The sequence below is a fragment of the Falco punctatus genome, assembly GCF_963210335.1.
Source record: "Falco punctatus genome assembly, chromosome: 3".
Lineage (NCBI taxonomy): Eukaryota > Metazoa > Chordata > Aves > Falconiformes > Falconidae > Falco > Falco punctatus.
Genome location: NC_137582.1, coordinates 31596047 through 31623630, shown reverse-complemented (window position 1 = coordinate 31623630; position 27584 = coordinate 31596047). Strand labels below are relative to the sequence as shown.

General features: G+C 42.6%; 1 protein-coding gene across 5 annotated transcripts; it reads left to right on the top strand.

Moving 5' to 3' along the window:
• Positions 1-37: 37 nt before the first annotated feature.
• PDP1 (pyruvate dehydrogenase phosphatase catalytic subunit 1) lies at positions 38-17878 on the top strand. 5 transcript variants are annotated; one of them, XM_080379563.1, is made up of 3 exons: positions 38-9513; positions 10725-10759; positions 13928-17878. In XM_080379563.1, the coding sequence occupies exons 2-3, from the start codon at positions 10729-10731 to the stop codon at positions 15577-15579; spliced, it is 1683 nt and encodes a 560-aa protein (XP_080235689.1). In that variant the 5' UTR covers positions 38-9513; positions 10725-10728; the 3' UTR covers positions 15580-17878. The 5 variants fall into 5 exon arrangements, with proteins under 5 accessions (XP_080235689.1, XP_080235692.1, XP_080235690.1 ...); XM_080379564.1 differs by lacking the exon at positions 38-9513 and adding an exon at positions 9915-10261; XM_080379566.1 differs by lacking the exon at positions 10725-10759 and having other exon boundaries at positions 39-9600.
• The last annotated feature ends 9706 nt before the right edge of the window (positions 17879-27584 follow it).

Sequence of the window (27584 nt, the reverse complement as noted above, 5' to 3'; positions counted from 1 at the left end):
AACTAGCCCTTTTTTTTTTCTTTTCTTTTTTTTTTTTTTTTTTTTTTTTTTTTTTCTGGAGGAGGAGGAAGATCTGGCAGCAAAACAACATTTTTAAACTTTTCTTTCCTGACATGACTGGAATGTTTGGGTGTGAGCCTTGCCGCAGTAAGCGTTACAGCCTAAATGCTGCGCAGTAAGTCCTGTGCCTTTGAGCACAAGCTGGGCACGGGGAGTACACTTCTGGTGCACATGGGAGACCTAATATATCGCTGTCTGGAAGCAGTTCAGAGTTGTCAACGATGCAGATTTCTAATCAAAACTCCACACAGCTGAAGGACACAACACACTGACCTTTACTATAGCCCTGGGAATGTTGCAGCAGCCTGAAATGACTTTCTAGAGCTGCTCCTACTGCTTGAGTCTGAGAAGACTCTTTGCCAGCACTGGTGGGGATACCGCGCCTCTGAACAAAGCACCTTTTTTAAATGTACTTTTCAGAGAGAGGGTAGGAATTGTCTCTTGATTCAACAGGGCTTTCAGATACCCTTTCCAGATTACTACAGTGGTTTCATTCAGTTATGCAGGCTTCAAATTAAAAGTTAATGAAAACTAACACACTTCTCATTTCTCCTGAGGCGCGTTTGCTCTCTTATTTAGACGGCTGAGAAAAGTAAGTCAGAAGAAAATTCCTCCTCGATTGACAAAGGGTGCAGGGGACTTTGAGAACTGCCTGGCAGCACTGTATCAACACCACTGCTGTCATTTTGAATCAGTTGTGCTCATTTTCCAAGTGCACGTTACAGCCACCTGCCATGTGCCAACGGGTGTGCAAGTGCCATTAGCTCTGATGGGCACCTTTTGTCTTCCCAGGAAATGACTAAATGGTATCCTCAAAAAGCTGACAAATGGAGAGTAGTAGGAATTACAGACTCATGTTTGGCATGGAGTGTCACATTCACAGCTGTACTGACTGACTGCCAGGAGCCGGCTGCCTAGAGAACATGCTGTCTTCCAGTTGCTTGACCTGAGATAGTTCAAGACGATAAGGCAGTGTTAGAGAATCGAACAGACTTTCTCTGTGCAAGTTTCTCTTGCTTGGTTTTATAGCTCTCCTCTGGAGAAAAGTCAGCGTGTTGCCAGTTTCCAGGTGATGGCAGATTCAAGCAGTGGTTTCCAGATGAACCTAAAGCATTGCTTCTAGACTCTGAGTAAGAGACATCCCTTGATTATTAATGTACAAGAAACACACAAACCTTTGAATCTTATATATTTTACTCACTAATACATGCAAATACAAAACAGAAAGTCTTGAATCTAGGAAAATGACTGGGATTTTTTTTTTTTTTTTTTTTTTGCTAACTAGCCACTGCCGTCCCTTATTCCAGCTCTCCTTTTATAGCTTTTCCTGTTTCATCCTAGCAATCACCTGAGTCACGATGCTGGTACCAGCTATACTGCAATAGACTCAAGCATTATTCTTTATACAATTCCTTCATTTAAAAAGACATGTACAAAGTTCTTGTTTTTCTGAACACAGCAAAAAGCAGGCAGGCAAACAGTAAGAACCCACCTGTGCTCACACTCAAGCCTTTTCCAGGAAGCCCTTTACCCCAGTGTTCTCTTTCCTTTCAGTGTCAGGTCCCTGAACTCATTTTACTGTCCCCTTTGCATTTCTACCCTTCATTTTTTATGAGTTGTTTTCCTGTCTTATGTGCACATGTGTGGCTCCACAACTCAGGGCTTAACCGCTTTCTCTACATTTACCAGTTCACTGTATTACCAGCCTGTATGGGACAAGCGGTTACTTAACTACGTGATACTGGTGCCACATTTTGGGAGGTGGATTGTGCTGTTTTGGTTTTCAGTAATCAGTCATTTAACTGCTTTCTCATGCCAAACCAATTCAACTTTTTTTTTTTCTCATACCATAACTTTCTCTTACTATTTTCAACAAAAGTTTATGTCATCGCAGGCTGATTACATTTTGCTGCATGAAAATAGAAGTACATTACAGTTGCACATGTGGGATTTTGTAAATAGTCAAAATTACGTTGGCATAGCTGCACAGGCTGATAGAAAGAACAAAAGTCACTCCCGCAATGTGGCTCTGCATTCCCTCCTGCTCTCCCAGCCCCGCTGCAAAGCCCTTCCCTTCTGCCAGAGACTGCTCTGCCTGCTGAGCCACCTGCGGAGCCGTGCCCTGAACTGCTCTGTGAAATGATCCAAGTTTAAAAGTGCTTTTGGTGTAGTTCAGAGCACTCCTACTTTAAAGTATGGCTGGACACACTCTTGCATGGGTGGTGACTTGAAGGGCCTGGAAGGGGACAAGCAAGAAAGCTTCCCATAAATGAGGATACAGCTGGATGGCTTAAACCAGACCGGCAACAAGGTGGTCAGAAACATATGGACTTGCCCTTGGGATCTTCAGTTATCTGTTCTTGTGCCTTTTACCTGAACGGCATCGGTATGACTGAGCCAGATTACACAAGAGCGTAGTGTCACATCACAGCCCGATTGTCTACCAGCTGGAACAAACCACTCAAGTACGCACTTTGACCATCAATCTGATGTTTTCCAATGAGAACAAATGGTAAGGAAGGTTAATTGCTGTGGGCACTGAAAACCAATAAGCATAAAGACTCTGTCTATGATGACAATATTTGTGAATGCATTTGTTTTCTGAGGATAGAAAGTAAATATTTTATTCATTGTCTTATGTGTGAATGCATGGTTATATCAGCAACACATAAAAGAAACAGGAATACTGTGTGCTACTGCAGTTTGCTAAGGACACAGGAATACTGATTTGAAGGCAACTAGTCCTTGATAACCAAAGCTGTAATTTAAAACGTAAATGCCTTTCTGAGCTCATCTATTCTAAGCTGGATAGAGCCCAGCATGTTTCAGTTTTTAAATAACTCATTCCCATGACCTTTGCAACTCACTACCTTACACAACAGGGCAAAAAAGAGCCTCGTACACATGACTCAGGCTGCCTTAGGGTTGCTGAAATTTAAGAAGGCAGCCTACATAATATGCAGTTGGACCTGATGATCTTAAATTTCTTTTCCAACCTAAAAAATTCTATGATTATATGACCATAAGCAAAAGGAAAATAAAAGACTGATTATATAAGATCCAGCTGAATTGAACAAAACTCTGCAGTTATATAAAGCTGTGGGCTGTAGAGATGCATCCAAAGTTCAAAGACATTTTAAAGAAACAGCATGATGTGGCTGGTGTTTAGCCCCAGTGTTTAGTGTCAATGCTGGTAGAAGAAATGATCCTTCCTCTGAAATACTACTCTAAAACACTTTGCAATCTGGACATGCTCCAGGACATTTGAAACACATAAGAGTAAAATGATCATGGGGAAAGAGTAAAGTCCCTGGACTGCTAACTTGCAAGCCCAAAATCATCCACAAGAAACACATGCTGTGAGCTCCTGACAATAGGCAGGGTAGCAGTCACCTTACACGTAATGAATGTCTTCCCAGTGCTCTCAGATCTTTCTGGAGGTTCCTCAGAGGCACAGCCCATCTGTGGAGAAACCTGTAACCTTGCACCACCTCCCTAGCCTGTGCCACCAGGACACCATTGATTTGTGCAACTGAATATGCAGGTTATTCAGACTTGCAAGCTAGATATAGCCCTGGGATGGAATCCAGAGCCAAGGAAGGCAACCAGGTGCCAATCCACAGCAAAACTAGACTGGGTATCCCTAAATGACCTTCTAAAAAACTCACCAGGACAAGAAAGGCACGCCTGAAGCAGGCCTGCTGGAAATGGTCACAGTCAATTCTTCTCTTTTGATTAAAAGCCTGGCACAGGAGCACAGCTTTGTTCTGTCTGACTCCAGTTCCTGAATATCGTAAACAAAGCTCCAGCTTCTCTTGCAAAACACAGTGCTGCTCCTTCTGCTGGTTCCTATCTTACCGTGTAATAGCCTAATAACTAAAGCTTAGTCCCTGTAACTGGAAAGCACTGGTATAATCTTCACCTTCAGCCCACGCTGCCCGTTTTTCCAGAAGAGTACAGCCGCAGGTCAGCTGAGATGAGAGCAATCCTTTCCCCCTGCCATGAAGACTGGTCCTTGACTCACACAGGAATCCACTCCTTGACTCAAGAGACAGCAACTGGGACTCTAACTTTCTGCTTAGGGCACCTGCCTGAAAGAACAGAATAATCTAGTGGATCTAGCCCTAAGACTTCAGATTTTTTAAAATGTTTATATTAGTTATATATTAGTTTCACAGCATTCTCAGCTATTTGTCTGTGGCTAGACCCAAGCTAACTCCTTTCCAAGCCTCCAGGAAAGTATTTTCCTTGTTTTGTGAAGCACACTGTCTGGGGACAGGCAGACAAACCAGAGTGAAGGTAAGAGGGTAGAACAAATACATTTTTGGTTTGTTGTTTAAAAATATAAACTAAACATGCAGGATAAAGCAAACAGTAAATGTTTATGTAGGTGGGTTCACTTGAGATAATAACTCTATTTATTAACCAAGGAAAACAGCAACCTAACTCATCTTTCTTCTAGAGAAAAATATAACAAACGCAACTATTTTTTCATCAAATACAAATTTCAGTCCCCAAAGGATACAGCTGGGTCTTATTTTTCCAGCATTTAGGCAAGGGTAAACTGCAGGAAAGCAAATAGGCCGAGGAGGAGGTCACTTTTGTCTGGTATTTGTCCTAAACTTCCTTGTTACAAGGGGAAATGGGACCTGATCTAACCCCAGACCCTGAGACATCTAAGAGATGTCAGACATCATCAAAGCCTGCTCTTCATTCTAAATAGAAATTTCTAATTTTATCTTCCATAACTACTTTCCACTCCAAAGTACACTCTCATACTAAGAAGACAACACCAGTACTTCTAGTCATTGGCACTGGTTGCTCTTCCTCATTGCTGGAAAACTATTATTCTTTAACATTCACATTTGCCAGGCAAGGTCTCAACTCAAATCAGCCAGATGTTTCTAGAGACCATCCGCTGGCTTTCCATCTCGACTCCGGTGATCTCAAGTAAAGACGAAAGCCTGTATCCAATTACCAGTCTCCAAACAATCTTCAATTTCATAAGTATCATACGTGATAAAATGAAATTGGGATATCGTTGTTCCAGCGGTATTAGGTAGATAACATTTTGCCTGTTGTGAAGTGTAAGCTATTGTCTTTCTGGAAAAATGCAGGCAGATTCCCTTTCCCTCCCAACTTTAATCTCCACTACTTCCCCTGGAGTCTTACTGAATCTTCTGCACGGCAGTCACCGTAACTGCAAATGTAGTTACTTTTTAAAATGACTGTAACAAATAAATTTGGAAAATGCAGACAACAAACTACAGCTGGAAAAGGGATCAGCCCCTTCAGAGCCAAGATAATTAATTATTGGAGCCAACCTTCTGATATCCTGAAACTGCTTCCTCATAGCACAGGCATTGATAACATCATAAGCATGGTTCTTGAAGCTTGCCAAAAAAAGTATTTTCCAGTAACATTTTACTACAGAATTCCTTTACTTCATCAAGTTGTCAGAATGCTGTACTCCTCAAACTGGGTACCAAACCCTGAAAGACCAACCCAGGGGATGGGTGCAAGCTAGCGTACTACTCCTACCAAATGCATAAAATGCATTTAGTTCTTTGCTAAGGAGAACTGAGGACTATAATAGGATGGTGCAAAGAAGTCCTGAGGAGCAAGAAGCAACACATACAAGCTGAGCAAGGAAAATTCTGATTAACTACAAGGAAAAATTATTCACAATGGAAGTGGTGAAGCACTGGAACTGGGCCCCAGGCAGGCTAGGGCATCTCAGTCCTCAGAGACATCTGAAACAGGACTGGCCAAGCCCCTGAACAACCTGACCTAGCTTTGAAGTCGGCCTTGCTTTGAGCAGGGAACTGGGCTATATGACCTCCAGAGGTCCCATCCGACTTCAACTACTCTCTGATTGTAGGAAGCTGGATCCCAACTGCTGAATGAAGCCAGACGCACTGCTTCATTTCAGAAAGGAACTGAGAGTGAAGATACAAAGGGCTTCTTGGGGACAGGGACAAAATAAATCAAACTATCCCTGGGTCCCACAGTGACAGCAAAATACCCCCTGAAAGCAACTGTGTCTGTGATTCCCCACTGGACTCCCCTTTAGAAAGGGCAGGGGAGAGACAAGTTGTGTGGCTCAGTGCTGCTGGTTTACTCTAAGGCTGATACTCTTAAGAGATGTTTTTTAAAAATCACCTCTTGCATGGCCCGTTGTAAAACTTCAGAAACATTCACCATACCCAGGAACCCAGCTGTGTTAAAGGAGGCCGAATGCACCACCCACAGCAAACACGCCCCAAGAGGACAGCAGAATACGTGAATGTACAGCCAAAACCTTCCTTTGAAGCAGACTGGAGATCACAGCAGCCGTTGCTGTTTGCAGGTACTCTGCCCGCTTTGAGCTCTACTGACACATTTATCTTTACCATGTAATGCTCCTGATTCCTGCTAAAAATAAATTACTGTGCTGTGCAACAGCAGACTTACATTGCTGTCGTTGCTTCTATAATGCTTTGGGAAAGGAAAAAAGATAATTTAGACTTGCCCTATTCTCCCTGTTTATTCAGTATGTGGCATGTTTTCCCCCCCTTATTTTCCCCTTTGTTAGGCTTTTCTTTCCGCTTTCAAAACGTGTATCATTCTTCTATTTGTATTTCTTTTCTGCTCCAGGTTGGTATGGCAGCATGCCAGGTGGAAGTGTTCGATCTGTGCACACAATTTTGAGACAGGTTTTGTAAGTGACTGCTCTTTTAAACAGGCACAGGAGCAAAATGGCATTCCTGAAAGATCATGTGCAAAGATATCATTAAAATGTTAAGGAGTCAGGAGATATAAAATCAGTTGAAGTATTACTCTGTGTTCCTGACCTGGCTTTCAGTAAAACTGAAAAAATAGTTATGTTTGGCACAAGAACTTACTTAAACTAGAAGGTTATTACAAACACACAATTTGAAATGAAAATGGATTTTGATGATCTGTAATGGAGTTTCTCTGGAAATGAGTGTAGAAAGCTTTAGGGTAACTACTGCAGCACACTAGCTGCAGTGATAATGCATAGCTGCCTATTGGTTCTGCAATGCAGAATTACCCACTGTCAGCAACAGGCACAGCAGTAGACAATTGATGTCTTTTCTACACGCAGATGATAATCCTTCCCTCCAGGAAAACAGAGAGACTTCACATACCTTGAAGCAATTACAAGTACTTGCATTTCCATCAGTCCTTGATGTAAAATGTTAAACATGGAACAACAGGGTTTTATTCATTAAAACAATTTTTGTTCTTTAGAATCAGCAAAAATGGCCTGTTGCTCAAAGTGCACAAAAAGGTCTTGGCAGCAGCAAGATGAAGAAAAGGAAAACCTAACTTTCCACTCAGATTGCAACATCCAACTTCTGGCATACCATCAAACTCACATCAGCTTGAGGAGCAAAATGTCAGCCAAGTTTTAGTATTTTATCTTTCATTTGTGGAATTTATATGCAGCTGCTAAGGCCAAATTCTCTTCTCAGTATTTTAAAATTCAGATTCTTTTGTTCAAAGGGATATGTGGTATCCACAGGATACTGTGAGACAGGGAACCACAGCTTCCAATCCCAGCACTAAAAGTAGCTCCCCTCCTGGCCTTAAATCAGGAAGAGAAAGGGATGAATAAAATAAATAAACAGGTAGCTGTAACACTAACCTTTCAATTTCACAGCATGTTATGGGATATTGAAATAATGGTCACAAGATGTTCTAAAGACCAGAAGTGCTAAATGCTAATTATTTTGTGATCTCTTTTTTCTCAGGAGGCAACTCTAGACAGCAACATTCTCTTCAGAAGTCAAACATGAATCCACTCTACAAACTCTGTACTTCCAGTTAGAAATAGGAGGTGGTCAGTGGTGACTTCATCCTAATCCATTTCTGCATATCCACTCATACAACTGTCACTCAAATACACCCAGACACAGGTCCATCTTCCCAAACCCTTCTACCTTCTGATGGGGCGAGAGGATCCCTTAACTGTGCCACCTTCATAATCTTTAAGAACATTTCTAAACTTGGGTGCTTTACAGTCACTCTCGCTGCAAGCAGAAAATTATGTAAATGATTGTTGTTACAGCATTCTCTGCCAATATTTTTCTAACAATGTGCTACTGCTAAAAAGGAATATAAATTATTCAGCTTCCATGACATTTAATGAAGTCTTTAATGTACAACGGTGTCTCTCAGATGTTTTGGGTTGTTTTTTTAATTTCAAAATAAGCTTCAAAGATTTGTGGATAAACAAAAAAATGTCACAAAAGTCACCCAGAACACTAATAAATGAAATGTTAATACTCTCTGCTTTCAACTACTACCACGGGAGACTTGCATTTTTAAGGATGGCATCATTTTACCTTCCTAGCTGGTTTTCATATAGAGGGTCACAGGGCACCACTTTCCACTCTTATATCCCAAGTCAACCTCTTGAGTCTTCTGGGCACCAAGTGCAGATTTTCCTTTGTTTCCTATACTTGTTTCAGTATATAGCTGTAAACATCCTACCAACTGGATAAAGATGCAAGTACAGTCAAAAATCTATGTTTTGTTACAGCTGCTAAAGGAATGCTAATTGCAACACTCCCAGGCTAGCTGAACATCTGCTGCGAAGCGAAGTGGGCACCCCAGCCACCCTGAAAATAGAAAGGCGTGAGAGCACATGCATCTATAAACAGAGAAAGAGACGATCGAGGAAATCAAAACGTTGTCAGATTTATATACTTTGTGTATTTTAAAAATCGCATGAAGAATAAGGCTGAATCAAAGTATCTCAAAAGCATATGCAAAACTGAACGTTGCCCTAGAGACGTGGAATGGGGACAGGATTGTATCTAACAGAGGGGAGAGAAAGGAACGAGGGGTGGCTGCTGCTCCTGCCGCACTGGTAGGAATGACAGGTGCTGCTCTTCTGGGGAAGGTCGGTTCTTCTTGGTAGCCATTGCCCTCAAACCATTCCTTGCTAGCAGCGGCAGCAGCAAACGTGGCTTTCTCAGAAGCACAGGGCTGAGGGTCCCTGGCTGTCTGCACTCTGTGGCAGCCTGCTTTGCCTGGAGTGATTCCAGTGAAGACTGCCAGGGAGCAAATGAAAAACAGAAGAATCAAACACTGCAGTACAGGCTTCTGCGGTCTCTTGCAGAGCTAACGTCCTTGTGACTGTTAAAGGCGCTTAATGAACATTTCAAGGGAAAAATACCCTCATTTCCCACTCTCTAAAATTGATTCAAAGTACAGCAGCTTTTAGAAATTTTCCCATTTTCAGTCTCCGTAACAGGCACAAGTTAAATGACTCTGACTCCTGATTAAAGGTGCGTGGGGGGCAAGCTGCTGCACGGGTGACTACGTAGCACGGCCACACTTGCAGGACAAGTGTCCGGGACGAGCCACCACGGGTTTCCCTTCAGTTCCTCGACTTAGTGCCAGGCGCCAGCAGGAGGCCGGGTTTTTCTCTGCAAATCGCCGGTAATCACGCCTAACACCCGCGTAGCGCTCCGGGAGCAGCCGCCAGCCGCAGGCACAGCATCCCTCACCTTTGCCTCAGTCCCCAGGGTGAGGAGGAGGAGGAGGAAGAGCCGAGGGCAAGGCGGGCGGCCCGGCGCGGGGTACCGCAGGGGAACTCGCTCTCGCCGCGCCTCCACCTCCCTCCCTCCCTGCCGAGAGCGGCGGGGCTCGGCCTCCCACCGGCGGTTCCCTCACGGAGGGGCAGCTTCGGCCCGCCCCGCGGCGATGCGGCGGAGGGAGGAGCGAGGGGCGGCGGCGGGATAGGAGCGAGGGGCGGTGGCGGGATAGGAGCGGTAGGAGCGAGGTGGGGCAGGCTCCCCCCTCAGGCACACAGCGCGGCGGGGGTGGGGGTGGGGGCACGGGCCCCGCGGCGCCACCGCGTTCGCGCCTTCCCGCCCCTGCCCAATGCGCGCGCACGCAGCACCCCCCTCCTCGCCCCGCCCGCCCCCCCGCGTTCCCGCAGCTGCCGCCGAGCCTCCGTGTCACGTGCCCGCCTTGCCCTCCGCGGCAGCCAATGGGCGGCGCGCCGCGGGCCGCAGGCCTTTATAAAGCGCCGCGCAGCGCGGTGGCCGTAGGCGTGAGGTCGTCGTGGTGGCTGTCGGGGTTTGGGAGCGGCGGGGGTGTGTGGGTGTCTTGGGCCGTTCGGTCCCTCGACCCGCTTACCTGTTCCGCCCGGGGAGCCGGGCTGAGCCGTCCGGGAAGGGGCCAGGTCTGTGCCCGCGCGGCCCAGGGAAGAGGGGGTCGTGCCAGAGGGCGGGCGGCTGGGGAGGGGCGGCCATGTCGGGGCCGCTCGGCGCCTGAGGGGGGTTAGCGGTCTCCGCCACGGCGACGCCCAGCGCTGGCGGGCGGGCCCTGTCCGCGGCCAGCGGGAGCTGCATCCCGCCTCTGCCGAAGGGAGAGCGGGGCTGGCGAGGGGCTCGGCGCCTGGGGGGGCGGGGGCAGAGGCTGCCGAGCTCTCGGCGGGCTGCTCCGGGCGCGCCGCTGCGGAGCTGGCTCGCTCCCATCGCCAGGCGGGCGGCGGCGGCAGAAGGGCTGCGCGGTGTGTGTCTCCTCTCTGTCGTCCTCCCTCCGTGTCGGAGCTCTCCGCCTTCTCTAACAAACTCTCTGCTTTGCTTCTCCCCCGCCCCTCGGGCTTCTGCTTTGTGGATGTTGGCGGCTTCTTGTTGTGACAGGAGAATGTGTGTGTGCCCTGGGCCCAGGCGGATCGGTATGTACCTCGCGCCGGGCTCGGGGGTCGGATGGGACCCGGGGTAGCGACTGCCAGGCTGGGCTGTGCCCGAGGGTTGGGGCCTGGCCGGAGGGAAGGATTAACGGTTTTGCTTGTGTTGAATGCTTCTTGTTTCTCCTTTCCTCCTGCCCCGTCCTCTCCAACAGGCTAATTCATTCAGGTCTGTCAAGTTCATGAAAGGCACCTGGGTAAGTGTTTTTACTTGGAGCCACGGGTGTCTTTGGCACAGTTACGGCTGGTGTTTTGGGGGAACCTCTCTATGCAGGATCAGTCGGCCTTAATAGTACTGTTATAAGAAGGCTTGATTAAAAGAAGGGGTAATATTTTCTCCATTTTATCAGTGTAGTACTGCAAAACTCTTAAATTGATCATCTGACTCTATTGGCTATATTCATAGCTTGAAAAGTAGTGTTTGTACCCTGTTCTGGGCTTGGAGAGGTATTTAATACTGGCTTGATTCTGATCTGACAAATCTTGATAGGATTGTAAAATTTTCACTTAATCTCTTTTATTTCTCTGCCGTCTTTTGAATAACTGTAATGAACTTGGGATCTTAAAAGTAATTAAGTGCTAGCTGAAGTGTCTGGTTATATTTGGGGCATCAATGTTGCAGGGACAAATGGGAGAGACTTATAACTTCAGCTTGGCAAACTTGGAATTTCTCTTTGACTTAATCAATTAGGGTTTATTAAATCTGGTATGTGAAACAGACTGGTGTTTTAAGCTGACATGGTTCTACTGTAAAAGATACAGTCTGTGGAAGATTTGAGGCCAGCTTCTTACTACTTCCTCTTGAATTTCATGTGGTACTTGATAACCTAATGATTAAAAATCAGCAAAATATCCTCTGGTGGCACTGCAGAACCCCTATAACAGTTGTACACTTGTATTTTTGTTTCATCATGGATCAACAACAAAACTGTCTGAACACGGTGGCACCATGAACGCAAATGCTTAGCAGTCAGATGAACTTGATTCAGTTGTCTAATGGGAGACCAGCACTGAATGAGAGGTGCTGCTGTAGGCCAGGCACATCAGTAGAACCCTGAGGTTACAATTCTGTAAGAAAAATAATTGCTTTTAAATGTCATGTAAAGAAATATATGTAACTGTTACCATAATAGCTCCCTTCTAATTATAAGGCAATCTATACTTGGAGTTGCAGTTTACTTCTGTTATGCTGTATGCATGTGAAGTCTGGGCTGGAGAAATAGTTTCTGGGAAGCAAATGGCTAACATGAATTTAGTATGTGTCTGGAAGTTCAAGCCAATACGCTGCTGCTGAGTGCCTGGACAGCTGGCTGTGGTCCACAGAACTACAACTGGAGCTCTTCCGGGTGGCTGAACAACAGAAAACTGGCCAGTTCAGTCTTAATGGCTGTCAGTGAGGTCAATGAACAAAAAATTTGTGAAAATGTTAAGACTGACAGTTGCTCATTAATACTGGGAAGTCAGTGGAGTGGTAGAAACATGAATTCCAGCTTACTTTCAGCACTTGGATATCTTGTAATAGAGACGGGCTCCACTCCTGATTATTTAAGGATGACAAGCAAGCTTGGAGGGAAGAATGTGACTTACTGCCTTTTCTTGCAACACAGAGTGGGGTGAAGCTTCATATATTTCCAGACACTTCTCAACTGGTCTTGGTGATTGGAATCCTGTGGCAGAAGCTATGGAAAGCTTACAGAATAGTGATGATAGAATGCAGTTCCTTCTGTGGTGCATAATTCTTCAGATTGAGTATATATAATGGCTTACTGCATATTTTATAGGGCTTGTGTCTCATCTGAAATACTGGTATGCCTGCTTGGCTTAAAGCACCCTGGACAACACAGCAATATCCAGTTATTTGGTAGAACAGTTAAAGCTGAGATACAGTGGTGCTGATAGACTGGTACTTAGGACTGCAGTAAGCCTTGTGTAAGATAACTTGTAATGGTCTTTTCTAAGAAGCAGCTTTTATAGTGAAACTTATAAAAGCTGGAAAGAGAAAACTGAATTCCCTTTAACCACGTGTACTTCAGAAAGCACAGTTCAAACCTTTTTCCACTATGGATCTGTTTTTTCAAGTACAACACTAAAAGACTTCCGGCTAATGAGGCATAGTGAATAAGGGATTTAAGAAGCACTCATGTTAATGTTGTGATTCAGTTTGTAAATGGGGGCAGGGAAGTGTGTGTTAGAATAGTCTGTCTTCAGAAGAATGAAATTATAAGAAGTTTTTAGATGTGGCAAAAAGTAGAAGAATACATTTCTTGGATGCAGTGCTTAATAGTTTATCTTAACACTGAACTGGCTTTAGGCTATTGTGCAGGGCTCTGTTGTAGTCATGGAAGCAAACACAGCTTGCATATAATTCTTCAATTGACTAGCTTTCTAAAGCAGTTTGTAATCCTAAAACTTACTGGGGTAGCTGAGCTGGTGGTAGGAGAGATATATCTGCTTTCTACCTCTTGTGGTTTTGTCTGATAAGCTAGAAAATTCCTGCATAGACCACTGTGGCTGTTTTGTGTGTGTACACCATGGTGTTATGCAGGCTTGAACTTTTATATGTAAAAGCGGGGAGAAAACAAAACCTGCTGCTGGCTTGTGATTGTCTAAAGAATGTGACCTACAACTTGCTTTTGTCATCTAAACCATCTTCATCTTAAACCCAGTTGTATGTCACCTCAAAGTTGCTTCTTGAATCTGTTAGGTGCTTTCTCTTCAGCCTTATAGAAAGTTTTCCTCCCTGTGTGACTTACCTGGTCTGGCTCTGTCAGCTGGGAAATCAGCAGGAAAACAAATTCCACAAGTCTTGTGGAAGGTGGCAATACTGTAGCGTGCTTCATGCTAAGCATTGTCTTAACGTTCTGTTTGAAGTTGCATTGTCTGTCTGGATGTTTTCACTTCCTGCCTGCTATCTGAGTGGATATAAGAGCTAAAATATGCATGCTGAACTTAATTATGGTATACCTTTTTTGTTATAGCCCAATGTGGTATCTACAGACAAGTACCTCAATACCTTTTCTGTCTCAAGGCCTGTGAAGCTATGAACTTCCTATGATAAGCAACTGTGTTAGGGGCTGTAAATGGCTTAACACAGAGTTCTGGGGAAAAAAATCTGTTTTCTGTCCCCCTAAGCATAGTTGTTCTCTTGTCTTTCAGCAATTCCAGTCCGAAGCTCCAGGCTACCATTGTTGTCTGATGCCATGCCAGCACCGGCTCATCTGTTTCCGTTGATTCGTAACTGCGAGATTAGCAGAATATGCAGTACTGTGTGTTACTGCCACCATAAACATCTCTGTTGTTTATCATCTCATTTTGCTCATGGTCACTTCAGATATGCACCTCAGAAGAAATTTGCAGCACTTTATAGGCCAAAGGAGAACTTTAATCACTTTATTCATGCAAGGGATTATGCTTCTGCGCCACAGAGGTTTTACCTCACTCCTCCACAGGTCAACAGTATTCTGAAGGCAAATGAGTACAGTTTCAAAGTTCCAGAATTTGATGGTAAAAATGTAAGTTCTGTTCTTGGCTTTGATAGCAACCAGTTGCCTGCTAATGCTCCAATAGAAGACAGGAGGAGTGCTGCCACTTGCTTACAGACAAGAGGGATGCTTCTGGGTGTGTTTGATGGCCATGCAGGCTGTGCTTGTGCTCAAGCTGTCAGTGAAAGACTATTTTACTACATTGCTGTCTCTTTGTTACCTCATGAGACTTTACTTGAAATAGAAAATGCTGTGGAAAGTGGCAGAGCTCTGCTGCCCATTTTACAGTGGCATAAGCATCCCAATGATTACTTTAGCAAAGAAGCCTCCAAGCTTTACTTCAGTAGTCTAAGAACTTACTGGCAGGAGCTGATTGATCTCAACAGTGGAGAGACTACAGATGTGAAAGAAGCTTTAATTAATGCTTTTAAGAGGCTTGATAATGATATTTCTTTGGAAGCTCAAGTAGGAGATCCCAATTCTTTTCTTAACTACCTAGTACTGCGAGTAGCATTTTCTGGTGCAACTGCCTGTGTGGCCCATGTGGATGGTGTTGACTTGCACATTGCCAACACGGGTGACAGTAGGGCAATGCTTGGGGTTCAGGAAGAAGATGGATCGTGGTCCGCAGTTAATCTGTCCTATGACCACAATGCACAAAACGAACATGAAGTGGAACGTGTGAAAATGGAGCATCCAAAGTCTGAAGAGAAAAGTCTTGTGAAACAAGATCGTCTCTTAGGTCTCCTGATGCCTTTCAGAGCTTTTGGTGATGTGAAGTTTAAATGGAGTATTGAACTACAGAAGAGAGTAGTAGAATCGGGCCCCGATCAGCTGAATGACAATGAATATACAAAGTTTATTCCTCCAAACTATCACACTCCCCCATACCTCACAGCTGAACCAGAAGTCATACATCACAAATTACGGCCACAAGACAAGTTCCTGGTTTTGGCCACAGATGGGCTGTGGGAGACAATGCACAGGCAAGATGTGGCTAGAATTGTAGGGGAGTACCTCACTGGTGTTCACCATCAACAGCCAATAGCTGTTGGTGGCTATAAGGTAACTTTGGGACAGATGCATGGTCTCTTAACAGAAAGGAGAGCAAGAATCTCTTCAGTATTTGAAGATCAGAATGCAGCAACTCACCTGATACGTCATGCAGTGGGTAACAATGAGTTTGGCACCGTGGATCATGAACGACTGTCCAAGATGCTTAGTCTTCCAGAAGAGCTGGCTCGAATGTATAGAGATGACATTACAATTATTGTGGTGCAGTTCAACTCGCATGTTATAGGTGCATGTCAAAATGAGGAACTGTGAATTGAATGTAGTGAACTAGTTGCCAAAGTTGTAACAAGGGCCAGTATGAGCAGCAAATAAAAAAACAAACACCCAACAATAAAACTCCCTAACCCCCCCTCAGCAGATTTAGCCTGTCTTGTTCCTGCATTCCCCCAGAGCTCTAAATATGTGGGAAGTGCTATTGACATAATACAAACTTGAAGAGGATGTTGCAGCTTGGGAAAACTTTTTTTGTAATAACTTTGCACTATTGATTTCATGAATGCTGCTAGAACGATGTCTTGAATTTGGCAGACTTGGATGGGGGCAGGAAGGAGGATAAAGAATTAACTATCAAAGATTTGGCTGTTCAAAAAATAAATCCTGTTTATAAGTATCTACAAATATCTACACATTATCTTAAAGATGAGTAAAAAGGGATTTTTGTTGAATTCTTACAGGGCTAATTTTTGCAAAGGAGATGAGGCTGTTAGTGAACATATTGTCTACTGTTTCGAAGTGGAATGTTACTTTAGCCAAGTCTTCAGTGTAACAAAGTTGTCTAACTTTCATACAGACAATGTCATTAACTTCAGGATGTTTGTCTAAGTGTTGGACTTTCAATGCAGGTCTAAGCCATAATCAGTACCTGAGATTCTGTTACAGCTTAATCGTATCTTTTGCACGGTAACTTTGAATTCCTTGTGCATTAATAGTTTTTTGGCTGTGGTTTCTGCACAACTTGTAGGGCAATAATACATTACAACATGCAGTAAGATACCAGATAACTTTGTGGAGAACTTCAGTTGGCAGTATGAAGAAACTTCCAATACTTTTCAAAAAGTGTTGTTGGTCAAGATTTGTGTTGGCTTTCCTAAAGGTCACGTCCTTCATGGACTCCACCCCTATCTGATGTTACTTATCTGGTAAATAAATTTTTCATCTGGAAAGATCAGGAAATCATTAACCTCTTTGTGGCTTTGTAATTTGCACTCATTTTCACCTTGACTATTTCAAATGGTCACATATTGGATGTCTTGCACTTGAACTCATATTTGTAAGTTGGGTTAACAAATTATAAAAATTGAAGTAATGCTTGTAAATAGTGTTTTAGTTGGGAAATGTAACCGGCATTGCATGTGTATGTTTAATGGTTTTTCCTAGCAACTTCTTTATTAGTAGCTCTGTGTTTCTGAACAGCTGGTGTATGCATGTTCTTACAGTCCAGAACGCTGTCATAGAGCAGTCTCTGAAATGGGTTGCTCTGACTTATAGTGGTTGAATTTGAAATTAAAAGGTTAGCTATAATTCGCATGCCTGAAGTTGTTGGGCTTTAACTGTAAAAAAGTAGGGACCGACAACTGAAGTCAGCATTGCATCTATTTTAGGTATGTTGCATTGTATGCAGGTTTATAACCTGCCCTAGGTTAAAATCTCAAATGCTGGATCAAATATCAGCTCTTGATGACCAAGAGAACATGTGTAACTTGATTCTTGTGTTAAGAGAACAATAGGTCAGCTTATTTCACTTTACCATGGTGTTTCAGCTAAAATACCTCCCTAGTCTTCATCATAGGTAGCTAAAATGACACTTTAAAAACCTAGCATATTTTGGTTAAGTAATTTGGCACTTTTAAATAGAAATATTGCCAATTAATGCTACTGTTACAGAGGGTACACTTAGTTGAACAATGAACCTGTGCTATAGTAAACATTGGCTCATCAAACTCAGAAATGCTACGTATACTTAGTGGCCTGCAGCTTTATATGTCTGGTTTTCTGCGCAGCCTTAAATATCAGGATCAATGTTGCTGCAAGGTTAATGATATCTGAGTTCATTCAAGATGTGCACAGCCCTTTATTTGAAGGGGAAAGGGAACTCTGAAATGCTTAGACAAGTACTGGCTGTTGACATTGCTTCTGTATGTTGTGTTTTGGTGACTGTGTCATTAGCTAGGCCATAGACTTTATGCTCTATCATTCAAATGCAGTATGTATCTAAGCTGTTGCAGTATTTAACTTTTCATACTTTTTTACTGTTAAAGCTCTATTACATGTATTGATGTATTTAACCTATGATTATTGATACGGATTTGGTACAAGTCATAGCTAGAAGAAAGAAACATTGGTCCCATGGATACAACTTTTATTGAGGAAAAGCTGCTTTTTGCAATAAAGATGTGTATGTATGGGGTCAGACAAAATAATATTTATGTATTGCTTGGAGACTTGCTCAGTATGTATGCAGTGAACAGACACAGCATAACTGCCTGCTGAACAGATGGTCTGAACAAATATCTTTTAACAGATTCCAATAAAATGATCAATTACGCAGAAATTCATGTGTATTGGCTTGATATAGAATGTGATAGCTATTTTGCTAGGGCTGAAGGTTGTGGATTACTTGTTCGTGCATATACTCTGTTGTGTAGACACTGTTATGAATAGACCAAATGGCCAAACACGGTATAAATGGAAACAGACTCGCGATTGGGCTTCAGAGCCTTGATGCCACTGTGAGGCTTGAACCTCTGCATCGGGCATGCTGGTGCTGCCGCCCTCTGGCAGCAAAGCTCAGACCTTTCCGTCAATGTCACTGCTTGTCTCTGTTCCATCATCTCATGATGACTTTCGGTGGCAATGCTACAGGTAAAGCAGCATAATTCGAGATCATTACTTTGTCGACTGTACCCTATACAGAGCAATACAACATGTTGTAAACAATGTGAAATATTTATGTGCAGATTGAAATGGCATAAGAAAGACTTGATGGTAACCTAGATGGACGTTGATCTTCTGCTGCAGGTGGGTGACGTGTTCTGTTTGTGTTGTCTCCCAGACTTGTTGCATTGCAGAAAGTGTGGCTACTTAGGGGGGATGCTGTGATTAATTTTCTAAATGAAGGTTTTACAGCTGCAAATACATGGCTCAACCATCCTTCTGGGTTGGTTGGCACAAGTGTTCAAGTTCACCTTTAAATCTTAAATCTTTAAAACTGTTCTAGATGAGTGTGTTGGCAGAACTGTTTAACAGTAACACAAGGCAAGAGTGGAAGATCTTTTCTTAGTCTTGGCAGTCCTGGATTAATGGCTGGACTTGACGATCTCAAAGGTCTTTTCTAACCTAAATTATTCTCTGATTCTATGCTTCCAATTTAAGGCTCTGTTAACTCTGTTCCCTTGTGTTCAAAATGTGCGTTATATTTGTACATGCATACATATAATTTGCACACCTACTGTTATAACTTCTGTATTCTCTGTTTGCCTCTTGTGTGCATGACTTGGGAAGTACAGAGCTTACAAAATTATTTTCCCTTTCCATTAATTTTCTCATTGCAGGGCAGAGTTTTGCATATAGCAGACTTTTAAAACATGACACACACAGCAAGGAGCATAGTCTTATCACTAAATGTTGTTTGTCATTATACTCTTAAACTCAGGTCCTTGTACTTAAAACAATTCTGGAGCAGGAAGATACCTGGTAACTATTTCTGGTAAGTGCTCTGCCAAATGGCTAGTCTGCTCTGCCCTTCTTCAGTGGGGAGCCATATTGGTAATGAAATGCTGGCATAGATGGATAATTCTAGTTTCTATTTTAAACATCTGTGGTGTCCAAAGCTCCCTGATGCAGACAATCCACCTGGTTTCATGACTGATAAATACGTGCCATCTGATTTGCACCAGTGACCTTTGTGAGCATGGACTGCTGAATGCCATGATCAGTGCTGTGCACAGCAGCCCAAGAACAGCATTTTGCTAGCACAAGGTGGTCTGGGATGCCAAGGTAGTTGGCATCTTTTACTTGCCACGTTAGATCTTGTGTAAGAAACTTGTGCAGCTCCTGGTTGTTGTTCAGTAATGTATAAACAAATAAAATCTGTGGAGCTGGAAGGTGTGGCTAAAATGCCTCGTCTTCAATTTCCTGAAGCTTAGAATGAAGCACATGCTATGGGTGCAAGTAACTTTCTTCTAGCCTGCCAGATGGCATGCTGCAGCTTGATGATGTTCTCTTGCTGTATGTATAGTGAAGAACTTCGGTTTAGCTTAGCAAAGTGAGGAAGTCCAAAGTGTTTGTCTCCAGAGAAGATAATCTGTATTCTGCTGAGAGGTGTGGTAGCGTTCCCCCGAACTGTTTGGCTGCTGCTGCTTTATGTTCTGTTTAGAGGCTTACATACAGAAGTTAAGGAGAGAGTTCATTGTTGTGTATGTGGTCCTATGTTAAAACAAATATGCTTAAAATGAAGCAGACGTTGGAATGAATACATTCATGGTTTCTCACGCTAGGTTAACGGTTTTGTCCTTTTCCCCTGTTTTTAATTGAAAGCTCTCCTTTGCCAAGTGCCTTCAGTTTCAGGATCTTCCCAATTGTTTTGTTTTTTATTCAACAGTGATTGCAGGATGTATTGATGTCTTTTCTAGGACTAAAGTATTTGTGCAGGAAAAAGGCTTGCTAATGTGTTCTGGATTAAATTATTTATTCAACAGCTACAGTATATTTAATTGCTGTGCAAACAAGTAATATTGCCCCTTTGTCCGGAGCATGTTGTCAGATAAAATGTATGTAAACTCATTGGTAGAATATTTCTCAGCTTAGCATTAACCTGATTTATTAAATCTTGATGAGGAGTTATTTCTTTAGTTTACACCTTTAAAATACAGTGTTAATTAGCCTGTAGTTTAAAGCTAAACAAAAATGTTCTGTCATCATACCTCTGCAGTAGAGGAAACACAAAGGTGCAGGGTGGCTGTAGACTGATTATTTTAGGATAGTTCTCCCTATATGTTTTCATCTCATTACATGTTGGGGGCGTGGTGGTGGTGGAAAAACAAACCAAATGTGTATCTGTTCTTATGGTTCCTAGTGTGAATAAGTAATCACAGGTTGCAGGGGTGTTTTATGCAGGAAGCTTTTTGCTACCATCATGGTGGATCTTCCTTTGAACAAAAATTATCCTTTATTTATAGACGTTCTATTAGATCTTTTTAGCTAGGAAATCCTATTTAATAAAACTTGCTAATGCCAAACTTTTTATATAGCATCATGAACAAGCTGTTCATTTTTAATATCCTATATCTAGGTAGCACTTTATGTACTGTCTCACCTCTTAATTGCAAAATTAATCCAGTAAAGTCTGTCTAACCTTCAAATCACATGATACTGAAAGACAAGGAAAATTATTAATAGAAAACAGGGAAGTCCTTGATGTTACCAGGCAGCACCCCATGAGCTGACACACAACCACTCAGTTTCATTCAAAAGCTTTGTATGTTAATGAAATGAGTCAGCTCCCTATGACTTTGGTCTTTGTCAGAGCTGTTGCAAGCCTATAATCATGAATTCTGTAGGTCTCTCCTGTTGCCCATCCCTGGTACTTCCTTGCCCGATGTGGTGTCTTGACAGCTGGGCTAATATAAAAATACTGTTTTTCCAGGACTTTATGGATTATATGAAAGCTTATTAAGGTGGCTAATGGTAATCAGTCAGTGTTCCTAGTTTTCAGACAGCTGTGAGAGGAGTGAATGGTGCTTCCGTAACAGCAGCCTCTTCTTAGAGGGAGGAGAAGGTAAACCTTCATTCATCTCAACAAAAATGGGCTGCTCTACAGAAGACCCAGCTATAGGGGAGCAGTGCGTAACAGGGTTATATTACTCCTGCTAAGAAGCAAGGTGTATTAATCTGTACAGCACGCTGCATCAATACAGCCCTCCTGCAAAACTCAGCATTTTCCCATGGATATGTAGTCACTGTCTGTTGTGGGTAGATACCAGCTTTGTCTTAAGACACCTCAACTTGGATACTTCTGTGTGTGCCTACATACTGGGTGTTGAAACTCCTATTAACAGGTAGCAGAGCTGTATTCAGTGCATGCTGTGGAGTCTCAATAGTTATTCAGCCTACTCCACACCTACATTAAACTCCATTGAGCGTAATAGAAGCTTAGTCACCTTGTCCACATATAGGCAGCTCCATTTAGGTGTTGTCTGGAGGCAAATCTTAACTATTCTTTCCAGTGTATGCAAGGATACAGTGATCCTGCAGTTTTTGCATCTGCCACTTCTGCGTAATAACTGTATCTAGGTTCTTAAATTGTGTTGTACCTAACGTACTTCCAAGAGGCCCTATTCTAAGGGCCTGTTCTTGCCCTTTGGCCCTGTAGTTATATGGAAGTGCATATGAAAGCCCAGTGGCAACACTTGTGTTGCTCTACACAGGTGCTGTGCAGGATATGGCTGTCATGAGCTATGATGTGCTGCTATTGCCCCAAGGAGTCCCTTCGCTTTGCCTGTTACAGAGCCCTGCTGGTGTTTTAACAGTTAAGTGAGCAGTGTTGTTTTCCTTGGCATAACCCTCTGAAACCTGCACTTGCAACAGAGTTCAGCATTCCTTCTAGTTTGAATGAGTAGGAATCTATAGTAAAGCTCACAACACAGCTGATCAAGGAATTTGTTCTATTTATTCTACTGCTAAGCTCAATGGTAAGGACAGGTCTGTAGAAAAGATAATCCAGGCCTTTACATAGTTCCCCTTTATCTGAAAAAGAAATAAAAAATTGCTGAATTGGGGAGACAGTGTGTTTTTATCAAAATAGTCCAGCTTGTAAAAGGCCAAAATACTAAGGAAAAAAACAACCCTAACTTGTAGTTGGTAGTACAGAAGGGAAAAGTCTTCTAGCAGGCAGGTTGGCAGCACTGTAATGGGGCAATGGCAGTCAGACTGCTGCCAAACTGAGTCAGGGAATCTGGTCTAGAAACGGACACTGAGGTGCCATGCACTGCTTAGCGAGCACTGACATGAAAGAGTCCGAGAAGCTGTCTAGCTCAATGTCAGAAAGAGAGATAAGCATTAAAAAATGGTGGGTGTTTGACACACACTCGACAGTCTTTTTTTTTATGGGTTTATTATATTTGGGCCGTGTTTATATAACTTCATGGCAAGTCGTCTTCAGCAGGTGAAAAGAATCTATATTCCACGGAATCGATGCAAGGTATGCACTTCTTAGAGCTGCAGAAGGCTACTGACTACTCCTCATTCTTTGTCAAGAGTATGCAAGGAACTATTATGAAAATCCACTAAACAGAAAGGTACAAGGAGGAGAGAAAGTCATTCAAGATTAGGCCCCCCAAAATAACAAGAATTTTTCAGAGTGGTAGCTGGCAAACATTCATGCTGGTATCATGGCATGGTAAAGCCACTGTAGCAAACAACATTTGTGAATTAAAATTGTCTGAGTTCAAACAGTTGGAATATATTATTACTGAATTTGGTAAAAGACACAATTCAGAGAATTTTGATGCCTGCTTTATTAGAAATGCCGGAGTGCTATGGCCCTATTTCCCAATGCAGCAGCTCACACGAGCCTTTGAAGCATGTCACAGCAGTGAGATTAAAAGGTCAGTGATGAAGTCAGGGAATCATGAAAGTTCCTTTGATAGGAGATCAAGTGTTTGCAGGATTCTTGCAGGAAGGGTGCTTGGAAGCTCTCACTCAGTGCAGCAGCTAACTCTTAAAAATAAAAAATAGGGAAGATTTGTCTAGCTAATGAAGAGACAGAGAAAGCACGTCATGAACTGTGAGGCAATGACTGAAATGGCAGCGAGTAGTTAGGTTCAGAAAAGGAACAGAACGTGGGAGTTTTTCTGAGTACACAGGTGCAATGGATGTGAATCCTAAAAAAAAAAACCCCAGGATAAAGTAGGAAAATGGAAGGAGGAAAAAATCATGTCATAATGCATTTTTAAAGTTGAAATTGTACATGTGAAAACTTACATGTGTGTCACAACATGCAGAAGGCAGCACAATAAACTATGATGATATCAGTGATGGTTATGAATAGAAAGATGCTGTATCAGTTACTGCTGGTGTCATGGTTCAGCTCAGAAGGAAAAAACAGCTACAAACCAAAAAGCAAACAGCATGCTGCATGTGAGATCAGAAACAGCTGAATGCCCAAGCTGAAGACCAAAACTGCTGCTTTAAAAAAAAAAAGCCAATGTACAAGTGCTGTTGTTTTGATTTTATTTTTTTAAATGATGTTTGCTTTACTGTTTTTGTGCAAACATGATAACAGATACAGGTTATCAAGAGAAATGTATGAGTGCAGGAAATTTTAAAAACTAAGGACTGTGCACATTACATAACAGTACCTTTCTGATTTTTACATTGCCATCTCAGTGCAGAAGAAAGGAAGCTGTGAGAAAGGAGGAAAAAAAGGATCAGAAAGACTAAGAGGAAAGCAATGATATTCAGAGCTGAGGAACGCCCATTGAAAGGAAGGGAGAACAGAAGTGGCACACAAGTTCATGTAGCTGCTTTAATGCATCATCAAGGATAACACAGTCAGTCTATTACATCTTTTTCTTTGTACTACAGCCTCATGGGAATTATTTTTCTCTATTCCCTTTTGTTTTTGTGCCACTTTATTTTCTTTTTCTATGAAAGTCGTCTTGTTTGAATGATGTCTGTATGGTTTTTCAGAGATTTTTTTGGGCCCTAAGGCTGTGCTTGTAGACTATGGGAAGTTATTTGGCATACAATGTAGTTAAAAGCAACTATATGCTGAGATTTCCATGGTGGTTAAAATGCAAAACCAGAAGTTTTGCTCTCATGCATTGCACCAGTTGCTGCTGAAATTAATACTAATCATTGTGGTATTCCCTTGCTCAACAAGTTTTTCTAGTTCTCCATACCTGGGTGAATGCTGCTATCCTGAAGATAGAGTTGATTTTGTTTATCTTAAATCACCCTCACTCAAGAGAAGAGCATGCTGTGGGTATGTACATGTCTTCAGGGCACCTGGGGATCCTGCCAGTCATCAGACACAGCTGGGTCAAGTACTACTGAGAGGGGAGTAATTAATCAGGTGACAGAGTTGTTGCAAAACTGGGTGCATCACGTGATGTTTGGTAGCTACAGCTTTATAGGCAAATAACTAAAATTTTAGTTCATAAGATGGTTTTGGGGAATATTTCATTTCCAGAAACTTCCTCTGAGATAAATTTAGTTCCTGAAATATTCCACTGGTGGGGGGTTGGTAGCACAGTGAATAAGCCTGTATTGGTGATGTGACTGTGTGGGCAGAACCTGCCAGGAACATAAGTCCAACATGCATTTGGACTTTGCAATAGTGGATTGTTCAATTGACTGCATTAAGCAGAACATGATGTTGTAGAGTATTAGGTTAGCAGGGACAATAATATATTCAGACCCAACAGCAAAGCAGGACAGGAATGTAAACCCCAAAGATAATTAAAAAAATTGACACAGATCTTAGGTGTAATAACTTAATGGGCAATCCTATATTTTAATACAGTAAAAACATTATTAGTCTGGATGAAAGATTATAAAATGTGAAGTAAAATATCCATTTCCAGCTGGGGAAAAAAACCTAAACCAGCAACAAAAATTAAATATTTTCCACTGTAAGTTCGAAGTTTTCTTGTAAAAGAGGGGTAAAAGGAAATAAAAAACCTAGTGACTAATAATGACAGAGAAAATGTTTGATCAAATTGGTACCAGTTCTGATCTACTGATTTTAAAAACCAATCGACTTATACAAGACATGGGTCTTTACAGGTGTATTTGTAGGACAAAACTAAGAAACATTGTAAGTTACAATGGCTGCTAAAGGAATTCTGGATTCAAAATGTGTATTAATTTTCATATGCTTAATTCCATTCACACAAATTAATTTGCTGAATTACTTCTCAGGAGCAATGAAAAGAGCAGGCTAGTTTTATTTTTTTTCTTAAAATTTGAGTCAAACTAAACCAGTATTTTGTCACTTAATAATTTGAATAAACTCCTCCCAAACACTTTACATCAGCTCTTTACTATTCATTCCTTCATGATCTGTAATTAGTCACTTGAATCAGAAAAAGAAAGGGTCAGAATAAGGAGGAAATTGCGGTTTGAAGTTTTCTTAAGTCAAATGATTTAAAAAATGGGCTGTGGAGTTCTTTGATGCAACACAAACTCTGAGTTAATTTCCTCAATCTATTTTCACAGAATCACAGGATGGTTGAGGTTGGCAGGGGCCTCTGGACATCTAATCCAACCCTCCTGCTCAACCTCCCAGTCAGACAAACTGCTGTCACAGCTCAGTCAAGTGGAGCAAAGCTTCAGGTGGGTCAAGGGAAGTTTGGATAAAGCAAGCCTGGCAAGCCTCAGTCCTGAGGCCTTGCAAACTCAGTACAGCGCCTGTGGCCTGTTACTAGCAATGGCTATGCTGTATGGCAGGGCTATGTGATTACGAAGTCCCAGTCACCTTGTCCCTCAGCGGTTTGGAGGTGGTCTCCAGCAATACTTGCTCCATCACCCTCCAGGGGACAGAGATGAGGCTGATCAGCCTGTAGTTCCCTGTGTCCTCCTACTTGCCCTTGAAGACAGGAGTGATAGTCACTCTTTCCTACTGTTCAGGAACCTCTCCTGATCACTATAACCTTTCAAAGATAATAAAAAGTGGCCTCAAAATGGCGTCAGCTAGCACTCTCAGAAGGTATGGATGCATACCATGAGGCCCCCATGGACTTTAGTATGCCACCCCACTTTTTTTTGTTTTAAAGTGTTTCTTAACTTGATCTTCCTCCACTTCTCTTACTTCAGACTTTCTCACAGGTTTCAGGAGCATGGGATTCCTGACGGTTGGTCTCGCCAGTAAAAAAACAAGGGTGGTACTGACTAACTCAGCTTTCTCCATATAATTTTTTTACCTACACCATTCAGTAGCAGGCCCACTTTTTCCCTGGTCTTCCTTTTGCAGCTGAAACACTTGTAGAAGTCCTTCTTGCTGATCTCCACATCCCTTGCCGGATTCAACTCCAGATGGGTTTTGGCTTTCCTGTCCCTGCATGCTGGGACAGTGTCTCTATATTCCTCACAGGTCACCTGCCCTTGCTTCTATCTCTTGCATGCTTCCTTTTCCTATTTGAGCTTTGTCAGGGTCTCCTTGCTCACCCTTGCAGCCACCTGCTGCCTTTGCTTGATTTCCTGCACATCAAGGTGGGTTGTTCTGGAGCTAGAAGAGGTGATACTTGCAGACCAGCTGGCTCTCCTGGTCCCCTCTCCTTTCTAGGGAGGCACTGGATTTTTCCAAGTAGGTACTTAAGGGGCCACAGTCTACTCTCCTGAAGTCCAGAGGCTGATTGTGCTACTTACCTTGTTCCCTCCTTTTAGAATCCTCCACCTTTCACGGCCACTGCAGCCAAAGCTGCCTGCGACCTTCACATCCCCAGTGAGTTCTTCCTTGGTTGTACGTGTGGGGTCCAGGAGGGCACTTGCTCTTGTTGGCTCTGTGATCATCTTCATTAAGAAGTTCTCATCAGTGCACTCCAATAATCCCCGGATTGTTTCTGCCCTTCTGGGCTGACCCACCAGCCAATATCATGGTGGGGCAGTTTTGTTAGAATGTAAAAATTCAGCGTTTAATCAACTTCATTAAACAGTCTTGGCTTTTGTGAAAGTACTTGTTTCTGAATAATGCAAAGAGCACAAGAAAAAGACTATAGCCATAAGATTTTTTTTCTGAAGTCTTAAAAAACAGCTCAGGTAATTTTATTTTGCAGAGTGGGCAGCAAATTAAGAAAACAAAAAAGTAATCAGGATAGCAACAGGCAGATAAAAAGAGAAGAAACCACTTACCTTACTCTGAATTCTGGGTACATAAAACAAATGTATAAACAAGAAGGAAAAACCGTGCTGCTTTTAGAGAAAGTGAGTCAGCTGAGAATTGAGCTGTCACCCATTTACGTGAACGATGTCTTGAATGAAACACCAGCTCAAATGAATTCAAGAGAAATTCTTGCAGGTTCTCATGAGGCATCTGGCAGCATTTTACTAGTCTTTGACAGAAATGGATTTTGTTCCTTGCTCTGCCAGGCATGACTGGGTAACCATAGGCAAGTTGCCCAAGATGGAGTTGTGAAACATGGACACTTTAATTTGCAAACCCCAGGCTTTGCATTACAATTGCAAAGCCTGTACCTGTGCAGGCTCAGAGTGCACATGCACCCTTTTGACTTCAAATGGCTCTCTGAAGAATCAGGCAT

Coding starts and splice junctions, on each gene's coding strand:
- PDP1 (XM_080379563.1), top strand. CDS start 10,729: ATGTGTGTGTGCCCTGGGCCCAGGCGGATCG. Junction 10,760..13,927: donor CCCTGGGCCCAGGCGGATCG/GTATGTACCTCG, acceptor CTTGTCTTTCAG/CAATTCCAGTCCGAAGCTCC.